Consider the following 18,838-nt stretch of genomic DNA (forward strand, 5'->3'; position numbering starts at 1 on the left):
GGAGATGGAAATAAGGGAGTCAGGTTTCCTTGCATACTGTATTAGCAGTGAGCCAACACAAAAACACACTTGTGTATCGGGGCTGCTGCGAAAATCAAATTCTTCAAAAGCCACAAACGTTTGAAGACCTTCCTTGTATCCACTCGGGGGGGGGGGGGGGGGGGGGGGGGGTATTTTGTTGGGTCCTTGCAGGTTGTTCTGTGAGTATGAGAGTCAGAGCTGCAGTGAAATCTGCCGGTCGAGTGGATGCCTCAGTCCTTCCTCATCGATGTGGCGACTGCAGAAGCTTTCCACTCAGCCTGTATCTGTCTGCAGCACCACTCCGTGTCTGCAGGTTAGCTGATGTCTGTGTGTGTTTGAACGACAGGAAGACATATTGAGTTCAAGATGGGAAAGCACAGGATTTAGATCGCAGGTGAAGGAGGCGAGGAGCACATCTCCAGATAGGAGGATGATTAAAGAGTATTTCTTGCGATGAGTCAGAAGCAGTGATGCAAAAGCAGCCTTACCCTGAGGCAGCAGGGAAAATGCGGACACACGGAAGAGTTTTCAGACCAGCTTGGAGTGAATTCAACCTTTTTACTGGCTCTCAGATGGAGCCTGACAGGCCAGAGGGGTCATCCACTGTAGCTTAACCCGAGCAAATACAAGGCAGGTGTAAGGCTGGAACATGCTGCTCTTTGAGGAGAGGATTCACGAACGCTTTAAAGGTGCACAGGAGAGTGGGAATCTGATATAACTGGTGACTACGAGTAGGCCCAGTGGTAGCTGGATAAGTAGGGATAATGGCTGGACTACTGAGCGGGCCACGGCCTTTCCAGTGAAGCTGAGCCTGAGCATTGTACAATATAGATATAAGGCTGAGTCAAACCACGGAGTCTTTGCTCTTTACCTGGGTGAGCGTAGGCGTTAAAGGCATCTTAAAGGTGCGTTAGCTTGGTTTAAAGGTGTGTTTGGTGTGTAAGGTCAGTTTAATGGAACATGAATGTTTAAAATGATCCAAAATATATGGATTCCGCAGGTCATTAAAAAATCTTGAAAAAGACTGAATCAGCAGATGCAAAATTGAGTCTAAAACTCTCTTGTTCTGGTTTTGAAGGGACAAATTTTTCACATTGTTTGCACCCTGATTATCATATAAGTTCTGCTAATTAAATATTAACAAAGAGGAAGATTTTAGTGCAAAATTTGGTAAGAAATGATCAGTTCAGAAAACTTTTTAATATGATTTTTATTTGGTAAAAATATGTGCATTTTTTTATTTTTCTTTGAGTTGACTTAAAACTTCATCACCTCCTGCTTGTTATCAGATGCTGGCTGCGAGGTTGTGACCATGACGGTGGCCTGAGTTTGAACAGATGTCGGGGGATTAGTGAGGGAAAGGCAGGGGTGGGGGTGGGGGGGGGCAACGAGCAAATCCCCGACTATTGAGACGATGATATGCTAGATTTGGAGAGGAGGATTTGATGCAGCTGGAGTAGAAAGCCGTGAGAGGATAAAGCGAGAGACTGTGTGAGAAAAGAGCAGCAAAAGAAAACGCTTCCCTCGCTGGACGCGATTGTTTCTGGCTCTGTGTGAGCGGTGAGCACCACAACCTGCGCGGCGCTCCCGTCCACTCCGATTAGACGGATGTGGGGCTCGGAGACACTGTGGGTGAGTGGACGGGTCGGGGGGAGGTGTTTTAATGTCTTAATACCACCCTTATTTCAAACTGTACGTGATTTTGAATATGAGTAGGCAGACATCCTGTCATGAAGAAGAGGAACTGCAGGGAAACCCCTTTATGAAACATGTAAGAGGTGATTGTTTGACACTCAGATTTTTAGGGGATGATCCATTAATTGCAAATTCCCCTGTAAATTTCCTCACCTTTTTATCATTCCCTCCATCTTGGTTGTTCTTTCTTTGAGTCTATTTCTTCCCTCCTCTCTCCTCCCTCCCTCCCCCTGCTGGAGTGAGGGTTTTTGGCATTCAGTGCACGTCACATCAGACTTTAGCCACAGGGAACGGTGCTGATGGATGAACTGAAATGGATGGATGGATTGAAAGATGGAGGGATTTTGGGGTGGGGGGGCAGAGGAAGCTGCTGCAAGGTCAAAGCCATCTGGTTTTGTTTTGGTCACCTGGGACGCTGTGTGTGTGTGTGTGTGTGTGTGTGTGTGTGTGTGTGTGTGTGTGTGTGTGTGTGTGTTTGTGTTGTCATGCCACTGGCCTGTACATTGTTGCATAATATCTGCGGCAGCTGCGTCACTGGAGCCGCTCTGACAGTGTTTTGTGGTCGAGTGCGAGTTTCCTTTTTGTGCTTTGACTCTGTGACTCAGGACAAACATTCACCCAGGACTGAGAACAAGAGAAATCATTTCCTGGCTTGAATTGGATGTTTACATTGTCATTTATGTATTAAGTGATTATTTTTTTTAAAGCATTTGATCCTTTGAGAGATTCATGACTCCGCCTTTTAGCCATTACAGTGCGTGGCTTAAAAGTTGTTTCTTAATAAGAAAAAAAACTGTTGACGTATTTGTGAAAATAAAAAATCGTGGCTACATGCTTTTTTTAATTTTGCTAATTTCACCCCAGTTTTCTCCTAATTCACAACATCTATGTCCCTATGTGGCGCAGTCACGGTCATCGTTAACGCCCACATCCCGCCCTAATAACTCGCAGGCACTACAGCAGTAACGGGGACATGATCCCTCAATGGCTTCCCACCAGCAAACACTGGAGCACCACGAATCCTGTCAGTTTTTATTGTGCATCATCTGTTGTAAATAGCTGTGAGGTTGTTGACGTGGTACCTGACATTGAATTAAACTAATAACAGTGAGCACGAGAGAACGTATATTTAACTTGATCAGCATCTGATCAAACGGCCGGTGTTTCGTCCACTGCTCTGCGGAACGAGCAGAGTACATCGGTTCTCTATTTTATTTATCACCAAAGAACAGTGTGAGAGACTTTCAGGTAGCAGCTTCTCATTCTTAGTCTGCGCTGACTGTTGCTTTCAGCGAGTAGAAATGACAAACATTTCTCGTGGCAGGTCGAACCATCTGCTGCTGATTAATGTTAATTCTGTCAGTTACTTGATGGCGGGCCAGAATCAAACTTCTCTGTTGGCAGGTTTGTGTTCCCCTCTGCCAAAGATTTTTGTTGAAGGAAGAAGCTAATTAAAATAAAAAAACAAAAACACGATTGGGATATCCCTCGTGAAAAAGATTCACCGTCTGGAAACAAACTTTTACCACCATCTAGTTTAGCTAATTCTTGATTATCCAAATTTAAGGGATCCATCCCCACCCTTCAAAAATGTTAAGAGTTGAAATGTTAAAAGTAAAAAGAGAGTAAAAAGATGTTCTATAGTTTCTGTTGTGTTGAAGTAAAAGTTACGTGATGATCATCTACATCTTCATGAAAACAGATGGTCTCGCATCTCGCCAAAGTCTTCCAGAGTAACGTCATCCTTAATTCTCGCGCTTCTTGGGTCGTAGTGAATGTTCACCAGTTTGAATTGAGTGTGTTTGAGGAGTTAGATTCGCAGATTTTGGAGTAAAACACCTGCACCATCCGACCACACCTGTCTTTACAAAAAGCAGGTCCCTGGATACAACTTTCCCCCTTGTCAACTCACACCCACAGCAGTTCCACTTCTTCGCCCATGGATGTATCTGGGTTAATTTGCCCATTAAAAGACCGTGAAGCGGACATCAGAGGCCAAGTTTTCCTCCCCGCTGCGGTTCGTTCATCCCTGACGCTCGCTCACAGATCTAGGCCAGTCACGGTTTTGTTCACCTCCCTCTCTCCTGGAATAAACAGCAATGTCAGATTTGGGTTTTGCTGAAGGGCTCGGAGGTTTAGCTCAGACAGGAAAGGGACGCCTCGTTTAACGTGATCGCGAGGCCTCCGACCGCCGGCCTTAATGGACTCCATTGTCCCCAGATCGTGCTTCTTCTCTGGAGGGAAATTAATTGCTAGACTTGATTGAGGAGCAGAGATAAAAACATAATCGGATTTTCCCGGAAAATTGTTCCAAATCAGGTCAAACAGATACCGTCTCCTACGTCCCCTCCTGGTTTACATCAGTCTGCCTTGATGCCTCTGAGCAATGCAATCATCATGAATGTAAAGAAAGGTATTCCAGCCAATCCCCCCCCTGGATGAATGAATGAATGAATGAAGGATAAACACGTGTATGTGTCAGTGCATTTAGCAGGAGGAACTGTGAGACACCAACAGACTTGTCAGTGGGATGGTGTGAAGGTCAGTGGAAAGTCTTTTGTTTTTTACGATCCGAAGGCTCATTTCTCCAGAACGTCTTTATTCGACAGCCGTGACTGATGATGAGAGGTTGAACTGTCCTTTTCTGCCCCCCCCCCCTTTATGTCTTCCTTTTGAAGGCCGTTATGGATGTTCGACTGAAGTCACAGATAATATAAATGCAGTGTTGAAAAGCTGCAGATTTTATTGTGAAGGGCACGACTGTTTCAGGAAGGGATGGACTGATATTAATGCCGTTGTGATATCTGACCGAATATTTTATTTATGCATATTTTTTTTAACCCTTAAGGATTATAATACAAAAGGATATTTGTTCGTTAGATCCAAACAATAATCCTGAATGTCTGTCGCCCTTCCTCCTCAATGCCTCCACCCTTCCTCTTCCATTCTTCTCTAACAAGTTAACAGAGCGTGTTTTCTCTGTTTAACGGCCTCTTGAATAATTGAAGCGCCCGTAGAACCGCAGACATTACAGAGGGACAGAGAGCAGAGAGTCGCAGCTCGGGTTTTTGAAGCTCTGCATTACTTACACATCAGTTTCCCTCCGGAGGCTCGTCTAGCTGAAAATTTCATAGGCTGCACGCGGAGTGATTTTAAAATACGAAGCAGAGGAGCGAACGAGAGGGATGAAGACGGAGCTGTGGAAGACTGGGATGGAGGGAGGGAACAGAGAGGTAAAGATTAAAGAAGGAAAAGAGGAGAGAGAGAGATGTAGAAAGAGAGGCAGATAGAGAGGCAGAAATGCGACAAGCAAGTAAGATAAAGTGGCAGATAGAGAGAGAAAAGAAAGTGGGGAGATGGATGGAAGGAGACAGATGGGTGAAGATAGAAACGGGGGAGGATAAAGACAGAGTGGAAGAGACAGTGTGATGAGAAAAAAAACAAAACTAGAGCAGTGATGGAAAGAGATGAAGGAGAAAGAACAGAGGCAAAAACTCTTGAGACTGACGAGAGGAAGAGAAAAGAGAGAAACGAGTGAAACTAAAAGATCACAAAGCGAGAAATGGGCGACTTATATATATATATAAGTATATTTACTTGGTTAAAGTCTGACACACACACACGTACACACACTTAAAAACAGAAGTGGTAGCGGCACCTTTTGTAGACTGAACTCCACCTAGGGAAGTAGAAGTAACACACACGATTTTGAAAGATTATATTTATCAATGTGACACCACAGTGTTTCTGCAACAGCGCTGAGTCCATACTGTAGTTCTTTGTCGGATGTTTTAGTTCCTGTGTGATGTGTGTGTGTGTGTGTGTGTGTGTGTGTGTCTGTCTGTCTGTCTGTCTGTGTGTGTGTATGGTGAAGGATCACAGTCGTTTATTTCCTGGTGCAGATGTTCTGATTCCTTCTTTTTCTTGTCAAACTCCTGAAGCTGCGTATCAGCTGATAGCGAGTTCTGATCTGATGCCACTGCATTAATAAGACTTTACCAGCTGTTTACTGCATGGACGTGAAGCGATTGCGATCGCTGTTGTTGTTTGGCTTTTTTTATTTTTTATTACTGGTGGGACTTTCCGGTGTAGCCAGTCAGTTACAGCATTGTTCCAGCTCAACTTCCTGTGTAGGCTACTGTTTTAGAGCAGAGAAGAAGAAGTGATTTCTGGGAAAACTGCTTCATCTGGGCGTGAAACTGTAAAGTTTATTAATAAATGATTAATTGGCCTGTCGTGCTCATTATGATTATTCTGAACATAATGGACTGTATTTATTTATTTAACATTTCCTCATTCGCACGGCGAGCTACCATGTAAGGTGATGGTCAGACCGATCAAACCACCAACACCTGCAGTCAGTGACGAGGGCGGGTAAGACATTTTCAGGGCTGCTTTGTGGTCAGCGAAGGGAACAGAGACTAACCGGGTGTTTTGCTAATCAACAATGCGCGACAGACTTTTTAAAATCTTTTATTTATCCCATTTTCATTACTTCCTGCATCTTTTATTCACCTTCTCTTTCTCTTTCATCCTTTTTGCTTCCCTCCCGTCACAGCCGCTCTCATCTTTTCAGAGCACCGTCTTTGAACACCGACTACAGGATGATGGCGCGGATGTTTTAACTTGCCTGTAGCTGACATGTTGACAAGGCAGGGGGAAAAAGTAGGAGGGAGAGAGAGAGAGAGAGGGAGGGAGAGAGAGGGAGAGGAAGAGGAGGATGAGACGACAAATTCTTTCACGTTCACGCTGGATTTAGTTGTTTGTCTCTCGTGCTTAACTTGTTCTGACTGAAAAACCAAAAGTGCTTTTATTTTGAAGTGAACACGCAGCACGAAGGAGTGTGTTGGTCAGCAGGTAAAGTTTTATAAGTTGATAAATTTTGATGAATTTTACACATTAACCTTGATTTTCTTTGACACCCTCTCAACACTTTAACTTCTAATGGAAACATAGACTCTGATGGTTTTTCTCCTCCTCTCGGTGGAAGGAGTTTAATGTTGGTGTGACAGAATGAGGGAGGCAGGAGGCGGGGGGGCGGGATGGATAGAGAGGGGGTGAGCACGTGTAGGATGGGATTCTGTGGGCAACGTGACAGCAGGGAGGGAGGAAGGGGGGGAGGGGGGAGGAAAACAAGACTGAAACTCAGTAGCACAGTGAGGCTGTGATCGCTGGAGAGACGACCTGAGTGTTTGTCTGGGGATCGTTCAAAAACCTTCGATATCGGAGCTTTGTTTATGTTTCTTTTATTCTTAAAAACCAAAACCACCAAAGGAAATTACTACTCGTCGATGAACCGCATTCTGACACCTTGACTTTGCCACTGATTCTTAACGATTCTTTTTTCAATGCTAATCTTATCAAATCCATTTTAACAAAAGATAAAATTACAATACACAAATTTTATTTTTAGTCTGGTTTTATTTTTGATCTCAGTCTCTTTACACACTCAAATATGTTTATTTAGATAAACAGCCAATCACCAGCTTTATTAGATCTTGGTCCAAACATGCTACATGCTAATTGGCTCAAGGACGCTGATTAAATTTACTCATTTATTCCTAAATTTATGGGCATCAAATGATGAGGCATTTTTCGATCTGTGATGAAAGGTTTCTCCCCTGCTTTGTGGATACTTGAGGACATGTCACACTCAACACGTCAGGCAGCAGTCTGAAGGCTAATAATGGCCGCCGCAGCCTCATCATCGCCACTGTAAACATAACAGCGGCCGTGCCAGAGAGCTCGGCGCCAGTGCCAAGGAGGGAGAGGAGCTGCTGCTGATGTTCCTGGTGTCAAAGCCGTGAACGATGTTTTAGAGCTGAACTTCCAGAAGTGAAAGAGTTAGGCGGGTGGAAGTTAGAAGGTTATAAACATCATCCTCTGGGGACCGTGAATCATCATTAAACAACATCGCATCGTTACAGTTCACACCAGAGCTGCAAAACACTTTGTACTGTGGTGCAAAGGTGAAACTGAAGCTTCTGACGCAGCCATCGAACAACACGAGCGAGTTTAGCTCTGATGGTCAGAGAGACCAGAAGTGCTGTTGCCCGCAGTTGAATCTTATGACAGGAAATAAGTTAATTTCCGACCGCATTAATGCTCTCATCGTGAATGCTGACAGAAGCACAGGAGACGTTTACTGTAGGTAACGCAGAGCCGACCACATGACGGCAACAAGGACCGAGGTTGTTTGGATCCTGCTGTGCTGGCATGTTGGTGACCGCCGATAATGAAATTACAGCGAGCATGTGGGTGATGTCAGAGGAAGCTGATGGACAGAACAAGATAAACAGTTAAGATCTGATCAGTTCTGTGGATTTCTGTTTCTTCAATAATCTGCTCGTAAATAAAATTATTATGTTTAATGATGGAAATGAATTAATGTCATTCCCATCTGGTTCATTAATCTATAAAAATGTAAATGTGTAAATCAGCTGACAGCAGTGACAGGCTCTTATATATCATCGTGTAACGCTCATGCAAATGACATGATTTGCAAACTGTGCAAACACAATGTCATTCCTTCACTAATTAATTTATTCTTCCACAAATGAAGTAGTGTTATCATGTCAAACTTTCAAAATAAAACCATGTGATCAATTTGAGAGGTCGTCATTTATATTAAACTGAATTTGTATAGAAATATTTTGCACTGTTTACTGCTGTGTTACAGTGATTACTGTACGATGCAGTGCTGAAGTATATGGAGACAGGCAGCACTTGGATTGTACAGTAACTGAGTCGACATAAAGTGGGTCAGTAGAATCAGATCCTGATTTAATATTCAGTAAAGTCTTTTCAGCTGCTTCACTTCAGTCTGTGTCGGTTTGTTTTGTTCCCTCAGAGTCGAGATTTGTCCCTCAAAATTTTGGAAAACTAGAGAAAATTGCTTCTTTCACTCAGAGAGAGAGAGAGTGAGAGAGAGAGAGAGAGAGAGAGTGAGAGAGAGAGGGGGGAGGGGGGCAGGGCAGGGCATCAGTGATGAGTCATCACTTTCATCTTGTGTTTTTCTTTTGCACGTCGACATCCAGTACATTGCTGTTACATTTGCACACACACACACACACTGCTCTTGCTCACGTATTGACTCACCCAAAAACTCTCCAACTTCACATCAGACAAGGGAAGGAAAGGATTAGTTTGCCGACACCACACACACACACACACACACACACACACACACACACACACACACACACACACACTTGTTCTCTATGGTTTAGTCACTCAGTTTTACGCAGCACTATATTGGACCTTTTTAAGTCAAATTTATCACAGAGGTCATAATCCCAAAAACCACTGTGCATTAATTTACCTGAATGACATCACCTGTTAAATATGATCAGGATCATATATATGTCATGACATGTTGTTGAGGAGCATCTGAAAGCACACGGTCCCTGAAACGGGGGCTCAGCTTGTGTCTTTGTCCTCCCTCTCACCTTTACCCAGCTGCTGTGCAGCTGTAACAGCTGGAGTGGAATGGGAGCGCTGCCGTGTGGAGGCTGCAGCAGCTCCGAGCCTCGACGGTCTGTGTGCGCTGAACGCTGCAGCTGATGGCTTCAGACACAGTTTTTCTTCTTACGTTAACGTTATCTAGAGTTGAAACGATTAATTGATTTTAATAGTATTCTGATGATCGATTAATCACATCATGTTTTTTTTAAAAGCAAAAATGCAAAAACTTTCTATTTTTCTGAATATTTTTCAGTTTTCTGTGAAAGTAATCTTTAGGTTTTGGACCGTTGGTGGATCAAAACAAGATATTTTAATACGTTGTAATGAATGTTTTTCACATTTTTCTGGACCGAACAATTAATTGATAGTTGAGAAAATAAGTTTAATAATAGTTTAGTTGAGGCTCTAATTTCATAATGAGGTTAAAGCATTTTTCTTTTTAATAAGCAGAAAGTGTCTGGTGTTCCCCTTCAGACGCTCCTGAAATAAAGCGTTATGTTTACTGCCGATCAGTTTACACATCAAGGTTCATACCAGAGGAAATCGGTGAACTGCGGAGAGGCGGAGCAAAGGTCACGGTCGCTGTGTTCAGTTAATGAATTGAAATACTTCCTTTAAAAGCCGATGATCTTATAATTTTAGGATTTTTATCTTTACAAAAGAACGCAGAGGTTTAATCAAATTTCTGTTCTTCTGTTTTTTGTTTTTTTGCCAAATACTGTTTTTCCTTTATAAACATATCTTTCAAAAATTCCATTATCAATACGTTGTCCAGCTGTGGTCCTGTGTACCAGCTGCATGAGGTCATGTGACTTTACGCTCGACCATGTCCGACCTCTCCTGCCTCCCGTTATCCGCAGACACGTGTCGATCACACATCCACAGAGAAACACATTCATTCCACGCTGCGAAACAACACCCTCGGTCTCGTGTGTCAGGAGCCAGGGTGTGTAAAGCCTCAGCTGTGCAGCCTCACATGAACCAGGCGAGTGATGTCATTGAACGCAGCACGCCGTCACAGCAACAAAGAGCTTTACTGTTGTGGGTTTGATGCTGTTGCTGTTGTTTTACACTTACACATCTGACGTTGGTTATTTCAAGACTTAAAACTTTATTGATAATATCACTGGAATGATTAGTGATTGAATTGAAATTGCTCTGCAGCAGTTGAGTGATACCGTCTCTCTGCGTCTGTCTCTCAGGCGCAGCTGGAGGCCCAGAAGGCCACGCAGGACTTCCAGAGAGCCACCGAGGTTCTGCGGGCGGCGAAGGAGACCATCTCCCTGGCCGAGCAGAGGCTCCTGGAGGAGGACAACCGGCAGTTTGACTCCGCCTGGCAGGAGATGCTGAATCATGCCACCCAGCGGGTGAGGAAGGGGAAGGGGAGGGGGAGAAGGAGGAGGGAGGGTTAAGTTAACAGAAAGATATTTCACCTCAGTGTGTGTGTGTGTGTGTGTGTGTGTGTGGTTGACGTGTCTGACGGCGTGTTCTGATTGGCTGTCACAGGTGATGGAGGCGGAGCACACCAAGACGAAAAGCGAGCTGGTGCACAAGGAGACGGCGGCCAAGTACACGGCAGCGATCAGCCGCATGAAGCAGCTGGAGAAAAAACTCAAACGCACCATCAACAAGTCCAAGTAAGAGGCCGAGTTCGGCGCGGCGTCACGGCCCGGCGTTTAACCGACCGTCAGTTACTGTGATCATGTGACAGGGAGGGAAACAACAGGTGCTCAGGTGGATTTATCATGTTCTCTGACATCAGCAGCTTCAAACGGATGAAACAGTTTTCACCTGTAAAACCTGAAACCTACCACTGAGTTTCAGGGTCACTGTGATGGGAGAATAATTTAGAGAAGAAATTATAACAAATAATTTAAATTAAACGCAAATAAAGTAAATACGTAAATAAGACTGTTTTAAAATTAACATCTTAATATTACAACTTTATTCTTTAAACATTACGACTTTTTCTTGTAAAAATTACAACGTTATGTCGTAAAATTACACGTTTTCCTGTGAAATTGTTATTTTTTCACGTAAAAAATTACGACTTAATCTCAAATTATGATTTTATTCTCGAAATATAGTGACTTCTAGAGGCTCTAACGCAGTGTCACTGTTCAAACACTCCAGTCCAGTCCAGGCTTTAACAGACTATTATCTGTGTTTAGAAACAAATGTACTTCTCATTCATCATTACTGAGTTATTCTACAGTCATACAGTACAGCAGTATCTGCATCTAGCTCTAGTTTCCAGCCTGGTTATATATATATATATATATATATATATATATATATATATATATATATATATGTCTGTACTTTATTCATCCAGTAGGGGAAATATATATTGGAATCACATCATCAGTCAGTGCCCATCAACAAGAAAATCAGCCCACGACTCTCACTCACAGACCCTCGAGACTCGAGTGTCCCGCCACCTTTTACTGAAACTGTGGAAAAACATTCACTATTACAGTGAATCAATCAGGTGAAAACAACTCCAGATGTTCAGGCCTGATGTGGCCTGATGTGTTCCTCTGTAACGTGGCTGCTCTCTGAAGCGGTGAAAACCAAATCATGACCACAGCGTCCTGTTTGTTTTAGACAGTCAGGTGTCAGAGGGGAAGTCGGGCTCAGTCTGCCACAGTCACGAGTCGATGCCAGTTTTACCAGTTAATAGGAAACGATGCAGCTGCAGCACAGAGACCCCAGTCAGTGAAGTTTCAGGTGAAGTGGAATTTAAATGAATGAAAACTCCAGGACACAATAGTACCTTCGATATTTTTAACCTCTGCTCAGTATTTCTGTACGAGACTTCTCGGAAATCAGCTGCTACTAAACTTTGGTTTGTGAGTTGAAGTTTCAGGTTTTTGAGAAACTGCTCCTTTAATATTTGAGCCATGTTGTTGTGCAGGTGGTTTTTTTAAATTAGTTAAAATGAAACTGAAATTACAGATTTTTTTTGCGCTAAATTATATTTATAAAATCCAATTATTTCATGGGTTTTACATTTTCTATTAAACTGAGAAATAAATCTAACAATTTTCTTGATTGATTGAAAAAAATAAATACACATAAAAACCTCTTTGAAATTCTCATCATAATTTCCTGGTTGGTTCTGTGTGCCGTGTGTTTCCTCGTAGATGAATCCAGAACAGGTGTAGTAAAGACAGAGAATATAAATCTTGTGTTCTTTCAGTTCTTCTTTTACAGTTTCAGGGCTTTGATTTTTCTCTCTCCTACCTCTGCACCTCAGTGGTGTCGCTGACTCGCTCACGCAGCCGCTTTTAAGAAATTAAAAACGTTTTTTAAATGGTGAAAATAAAGTACATTTTCAATCATAACTTCACCAGTTATATATATATAAATCGCAGCCTTGCTTTGCGTTGCCTCAGCAGGTTGCTAATCCGTTCCCATCCGACATCACAACTCCTTTATCTCCCTCTCCTCCTCCAGGTTGCCATGGTGATGATGTGGGTACTGCTGTTTTCTGGGTTACTCTGTATTTTTCCCCTCTGATCTAATCTCTTCCTCTCTTCTCTCTCCTGACCACCCCCCCACCCCTCTTCCTCCTCCTCCTCCTCCTCTGCAGGCCCTACTTTGAGATGAAGGCGAAGTACTATCTGCAGCTGGAGGTACGTGACGGCTGCTTAGCTCTAATTCACTTCCCTCTCCACCCCACTGACGGCCTCTGAAGGTTATGAGGACGCCGTTCTCTGTTTACGTCCGTACATACTCCGGGCTGTAGATCAGTCCGTCTGCCTCAGGCTGGGATCAGATTGTCGGCGAGCAGCAGTTACAGCTGTTAGCGTCGTTAGGAACAAAGAGCATCATCACCGTTAGCATCAGTCTGACAGTGACTCATAGCTTTATATGTATTGATGCTTCCAAGCTGGTTTTCATATCGACTTGAAGGAAAACTTCATCAAAAACTGGAAAAAATGATTCAAATGTTTTATGTTAAACATAAACAATATATACAGTAAATAAATATATCTTCTTATGGATCAACACTTCAAATAAAACACAGGCTAAGAGGAAAATGTGGAGCTTTAATGTGAGCACTGTTGTAGGTCAGTCGTCCGTGACTTCATCATAATCCTCATCCTCTTCCTCTCATCGCTCTCTCTCCTCCAGAACCTGAAGAAGAACGTGGACGAGCGGCAGGCCAAGCTGACTCAGGCCAAAGGCGAGTACAAGGCGGCGCTCAGGAACCTGGAGATGATCTCCGACGAGATCCACGAGCGGCGGCGAAACTCCGCCATGGGCCCCCGGGGGAGAGGCGTGGGCGCGGAGGGCGACAGCGTTTCCGGGGACGACATCTCGAGCTTCAAAATGGAGTCCGATGTTATATCCAGTGAGTACAGTCTCTCTCTCTCTCTCTCTCGCATTTGTTGCATAAACTCGTATTGTCGGTGTTCAGCAAGGGACTCGGTCGATTCTCCTGATGAGATAAAAGGCCAATTAGCAAAGGTCAAACCCTCCCGTCTCGCCGCTCTGCTGCCGACCTGCTCACCTGGTGACACTCTAAATGTCAGGGCGAGCTGTAATGAGATGTAGACGGCGCTCTGTTGTCATTCAGCCTCCTTCACTGTTAAACAGCACAGATTAAACACGTTAAATAAAGATGAGCGGTCTGACTTGTGGAGCGGAGACGGACGCTGACGTCAGCGTAGAAAACAAGCACAGAGAACTCTTGTCTGCTTCTCTGAATTCCTGGTTTTTATTCCTGGAAAGTCTGATACGGGACGAGAGTTGTGAAGGACTTCAGCAAAAACAGGGTTAATGACATAAATGGTTCAAATTTAATTTAATTTAATTGTAGGTCGTTTAATTTGAGCGGTTTCTTTCAAATATCCCGTGAGAGAGAAAAGTGTCTCACACAAACACATGTATGTTCTAATATCACAGTGAAATGAGGCATTTCCTGACCGATGACCCTGAAAGTGACCCTACGACGAATTCTACACCATGGCCTCATAGCAAACACAAAATTTTTGACTATTTTCTGATATTTCATAGACGGAATTAAAAGATTAGAGATTGAAAAATAATTATCAGATTAATTGATAATGAAAAGAGTCATTAGTTGCGGTTGCTTTAGCTTTAATCAGTTTTCTGTAGTTTCTGCCTTTAGTAGAAAATAGTTTCTACTGAAGGTAGAAACGACCTCAGTGTGAGACAGTTTTCAATTACCAGTGAGATATGAATTAACCAAAGAAGAAGAAACATTATTTAGATTTTTATTTCTCCAAATCAAGATTTTATTGAATGAAAACTTATAAAATAAATTGGACATTGTTTCTGGAAAAACATGCAGCTTTATTTAATTATACTTTATTTATACACAGAACTCCACCAGATAATGTAACTGTCTCCTATGTTGGTTTTGTGATGCTTCAGTTTGAGTTTTGTCTGTCATTCTGGAATCGCTCTATACAATACCCATAAGCCTTGGCTGCTGTTGCCATAGAGAAGCAAATTAGAGGTTGAACCGGAGCTGTAGTGAATCCAGAACAAAACACGGCGCCAACATTGATTCAAAACTGAAAACTGAGCAGATTTTAAGCTGCAGAAAATCAGATTTCTCTCCGAACTGTTATTTTTAGCTTTTGTCCTTTTTTTTTTTTTTTTAGCGACGCGCAAAAATCAAGCTCTGTGATTGGTTGTTGTTTTTTTTTTGTGAAATGCACCTTGTAAGTCGTATTTAACTTGATGTCCTTGACGTCTTCATGTCCACAGACGTGTGACTTTGACTTTTTAGAGCAGAAGAGCTTCAACTGTGAGTCACCGAACAGCGTCTATGGGGAAAAATTAAACTGAGTCAGGGTGGTCTGAAATAGCTCCTCCCACCACACAACTCTATAAAAACTGCTGCTTTTTTGTTTGTTTTTGTTTTTTCATTGTAAATAATTTCAGAGAATTCAACATAATGTTCAAAAGCCAGTTTGATAGTGGTCCACATCGGTGGAGGGCCTGGACGTGCAGAGACACAGATACTTTTGCATCCTTCTGGCCTTGAGTATGGCATTAATAGGACAGTGTTACCATGGTAACCGCAGAGCAGCAGAGGCATCCAGTCAAAAGCAAGACGGCAACGACTTGTGAAGTTGCACGTGAAGCCTTTTTTTTTCTTACAGAGAAGGAATGTGCAGCTGTGGCTGAACAACAGCAGACACTGACGGTGCGTTTGTGTGCTCTGAATTCAGTCGGGGAAAATGAATCCGCTGGATGTGATGTGACAGCGTAGAGTCCGCTCAGTTCTATTTATATCTGTGTTTGTTCATACTCACACTTCTTTTTCTTCCCTTCTTTTCTCTCCCTGTTCATTGTTCATCCGTCCTTCCTCTTCTCATTCTTCTTTTTCTCCATCCCTTTTTTCCTTTGTCCTCTACCTCTCCTCCTCCTCCTCATCCTCCTCTTCTGGTCTGTTTCTATCCTTTCTCTCCCTCCGCTGTCTTATTTCACTCCTATCTTCTTTTTTCTTCCTTCTTACCTGTTTTCCTCCCTTCATTTCTTTTCTTCCACCCTGTATCTTCGTCTTTCCCTTTATCATCCATCATCCTTTGTTTCATCCTAACCTCCTTTCCTCGCATGAATTCACCTCTACTTTCTTCCTCCCTTTGACTCCTACCTCCTTCTTTCATCCCTTCATTCCCTCCCCTTTCTTTCTCATTTTTCTTCCTTCCTCTCTTTTCTTACACCTTTTCCCTCCATCTTTTTTTCTTCCTGCCCGCTTTCTCTCCGACCACTTTTTTCTCCCTTGCTCTCTTTTCCTCCCTCCTTTTTCCATCTGTCCTCCCTTCCTCTCCTCCCTCCCGCAGTGGCGTCGGTGTGTTTCGACGACGAGGCGTGTGGCGGTGGCGGCGGCGGCAGCATCATGTCTGAAGAAGACTCTGAGACTCACTCCACCTGCAGCCTGGGTTCGTCTCCCAGCAGCCCTCAGGAGCTGATGTCGCCCTGCCCCTTCGCCAGCTCTTCCTCCTCTTCCTCATATACGTCCTCCTCCGCCTCTCCGTCACCGACTCCCTCCTCCTCCTCCTCGTCCTCCCCTGCTCCTCCCTCCAGGCCCTGCAGTCTGGATCTTCCCAGCACCGTGTCGTTGTCCGACTTCAGCCTCATCTCGCCCGTGCTCGGGCCTCGCAGCGAGTGCAGCGGAGCGTCGTCGCCTGAGTGCGACCTGGAGAGAGGTGGGTGATGCAGAAAAAGCTTAAATAGATACTGGGTTATTCTGCTTCCTCTTGAAAACCAAGAGGAATTCAAAACGTACCTGAGCTCATCGAATCGTAAAAACTTTGTCTTGAATAAATAATGAACAAAAAACATTAACCATTCCCTGACCTTCTTTCTCCTTCGCTGCAGGTGACCGGGCGGAAGGTGCAGAGGGGGATCTGGACAACGCTCCCGCCACCAACAACAACAGCAACGGCAACTCCGCCTCCACTTCCACCATCAAGAAGACCTTCAGCCTGGAGGCGCGCTTCAGCTTCCTGAACCTGCGACGCCCTCGCACCGACAACGCCAAAAAACTGGACAACTGCTCCCAAAAGGCGGAGCCCGGGCAGAGCGTGGTCCTGGTCAAAGGAGTCTGAGGGACAAAATAAACAGAACTTATTATGGTGGGATTCTGACTCTTGCCTCGACTCTTTCTGACCCAGTGACAGACTGATTCTGACCCAGTGATGAACTATGACGGGCTGTTTATAAGCTAGATGCCACAACTGCACTCCATTTCCGAACTCCACTGCTGTTGAAACTGTGTTGGTGAAGGGTGATGGAAGAATAAAGATTGTTAGAAATTATTCTTCATGTTATTTTATTATTTTTTTCCCACTAACAGCTGAAAAAGCTCCTGTCACAAAAGCAAATGTACACTAGCTGCCTGCGGACGCCCTCCGAGTCCGGATCATCTTAAACCTGCTCTGTTGTTGTTGAATAATTGGTATAACTTTATTAAGCCTGAGGATTTATTACTGTTAAAAAGCATTGAGCATGCTGTAAACCACACAGAGGTGATGTTCTGCTTCATTCAACACTTAAAAGAATGTGGATATGTTCAATAAATAACTGGTCTCTCAACCTCCTGCTGTACAGTCCTATATTTCATATACAGTATGACCGTGTTGTTACGTGTGTGAATTGTTCAGGTTCTATCACTGTCGTCCCTCAGATGTTTCAGATGGTTATTTTCCATGTGAAATAGTTAAAGTATAGTTCAGGTTAATCTGAGCTTTAGCTTTTCACACCCAGTTTTTGTCATTATGACGATCGTGTTTTAAATTTTAAGTCTTACTGGTGCACATTCAGAAAAGTCACTGATATCAGAAACAGCTGCATTGCAGATAAAAAATAAATACATATACATAGCTGAATGTGATTAGGCAGGACTTTATTGGATAGGCTACTCTATGGCTTTGAAAGTTGTGCTTGAACTTGGACATAATTACCAGACTACTTTCCGACAGAGGTACTGGTAAGTAAACGATGCATTTTTCTTCCATGGGGATCGATCAAATTAAGGTGAAGATTCACATTTAGAAACCATTAGATCGCGAAACGGGTCGTGATGCACGCAACAGCTGTCATTCATCTCACTTGGAGCCAATAAATAACCCCCGAACACATTTCAGGCAGAGAAATTTTCCTTGCTTTGAGCACTGTCAATGACTTTTTTATACCTACCCGTTTTTATGCCCTACTATACTATAACGTTTTATGACGTTTTATGCCTTATTATACTATGACGTTTTTATGGTGTTTTATGGCGTTTTATGCCATACTATACTGTGACATTTAATGACGTTTAATGCCTTACTGTACTATGTCGTTCTATGCCTTACTATACTGTCGTTTTTATGGCTTTTTATGCTTTACTATATTATGACTTTTTATGCCTTACTATACTATGACTTTTTATGCCTTTGTATACTATTCCATTTTTATGACTTTTTATGCCTTACTATACTGTCGTTTTTATGACTTTTTATGCCTTACTATACTATGTCGTTTTTATGACTTTTTATGCCATACTATACTATGACTTTTTATGCCTTTACTATACTATGACTTTTTATGCCTTACTATACTATGTCGTTTTTATGACTTTTTATGACTTACTATACTATGACTTTTTATGTCTTTGTATACTATGTCATTTTTTTCACTTTTTATGCCTTACTATACTATGACTTTTTATGCCTTACTATACTGTCATTTTTATGACTTTTTATGCCTTACTATATTATGACTTTTTATGCCTTACTATACTATGTCGTTTTTATGACTTTTTATGCCTTACTATACTATGTCGTTTTTATGACTTTTTATGCCTTACTATACTATGTCGTTTTTATGACTTTTTATGCCTTACTATATTATGACTTTTTATGCCTTACTATACTATGTCGTTTTTATGACTTTTTATGCCTTACTATACTATGTCGTTTTTATGACTTTATCTATGTCGTTACTATGACTTTTTATGCCTTACTATACTATGACGTTTTAATGACTTTTCATGCCTTACTGTACTATGACTTTTTAATGCTTTAGTATACTATGACTTTTTATGCCTTACTATACTATGACTTTTTATGCCTTACTATACTATGACGTTTTAATGACTTTTCATGCCTTACTGTACTATGACTTTTTA

The 18,838-nt window shown here is 42.7% G+C and overlaps 1 protein-coding gene across 2 annotated transcripts in view; it reads left to right on the top strand.

The window, feature by feature from the left end:
• Positions 1-17,262, top strand: part of sh3bp5b (SH3-domain binding protein 5b (BTK-associated)) — a 35,380-nt gene extending 18,118 nt beyond the window's left edge. The window contains exons 1-7 of one of the 2 annotated variants that reach the window (XM_023425472.2): positions 1,583-1,653; positions 10,383-10,547; positions 10,687-10,817; positions 12,776-12,818; positions 13,321-13,540; positions 16,008-16,373; positions 16,546-17,262. In XM_023425472.2, coding sequence (XP_023281240.1) covers positions 1,630-1,653; positions 10,383-10,547; positions 10,687-10,817; positions 12,776-12,818; positions 13,321-13,540; positions 16,008-16,373; positions 16,546-16,775 — 1,179 coding nt within the window. In that variant the 5' untranslated portion in view covers positions 1,583-1,629 and the 3' untranslated portion in view covers positions 16,776-17,262. Of the gene's footprint in view, positions 1-1,582; positions 1,654-10,382; positions 10,548-10,686; positions 10,818-12,775; positions 12,819-13,320; positions 13,541-16,007; positions 16,374-16,545 lie in introns of those variants that run through there. The other variant, XM_023425471.2, reaches the window with a different exon arrangement.
• Positions 17,263-18,838: the final 1,576 nt, after the last annotated feature.

This window comes from Seriola lalandi, unplaced genomic scaffold (genome assembly GCF_002814215.2).
Source record: "Seriola lalandi dorsalis isolate HSWRI2012SDOR001 ecotype SW California unplaced genomic scaffold, Sedor1 jcf7180002054782, whole genome shotgun sequence".
NCBI lineage: Eukaryota > Metazoa > Chordata > Actinopteri > Carangiformes > Carangidae > Seriola > Seriola lalandi.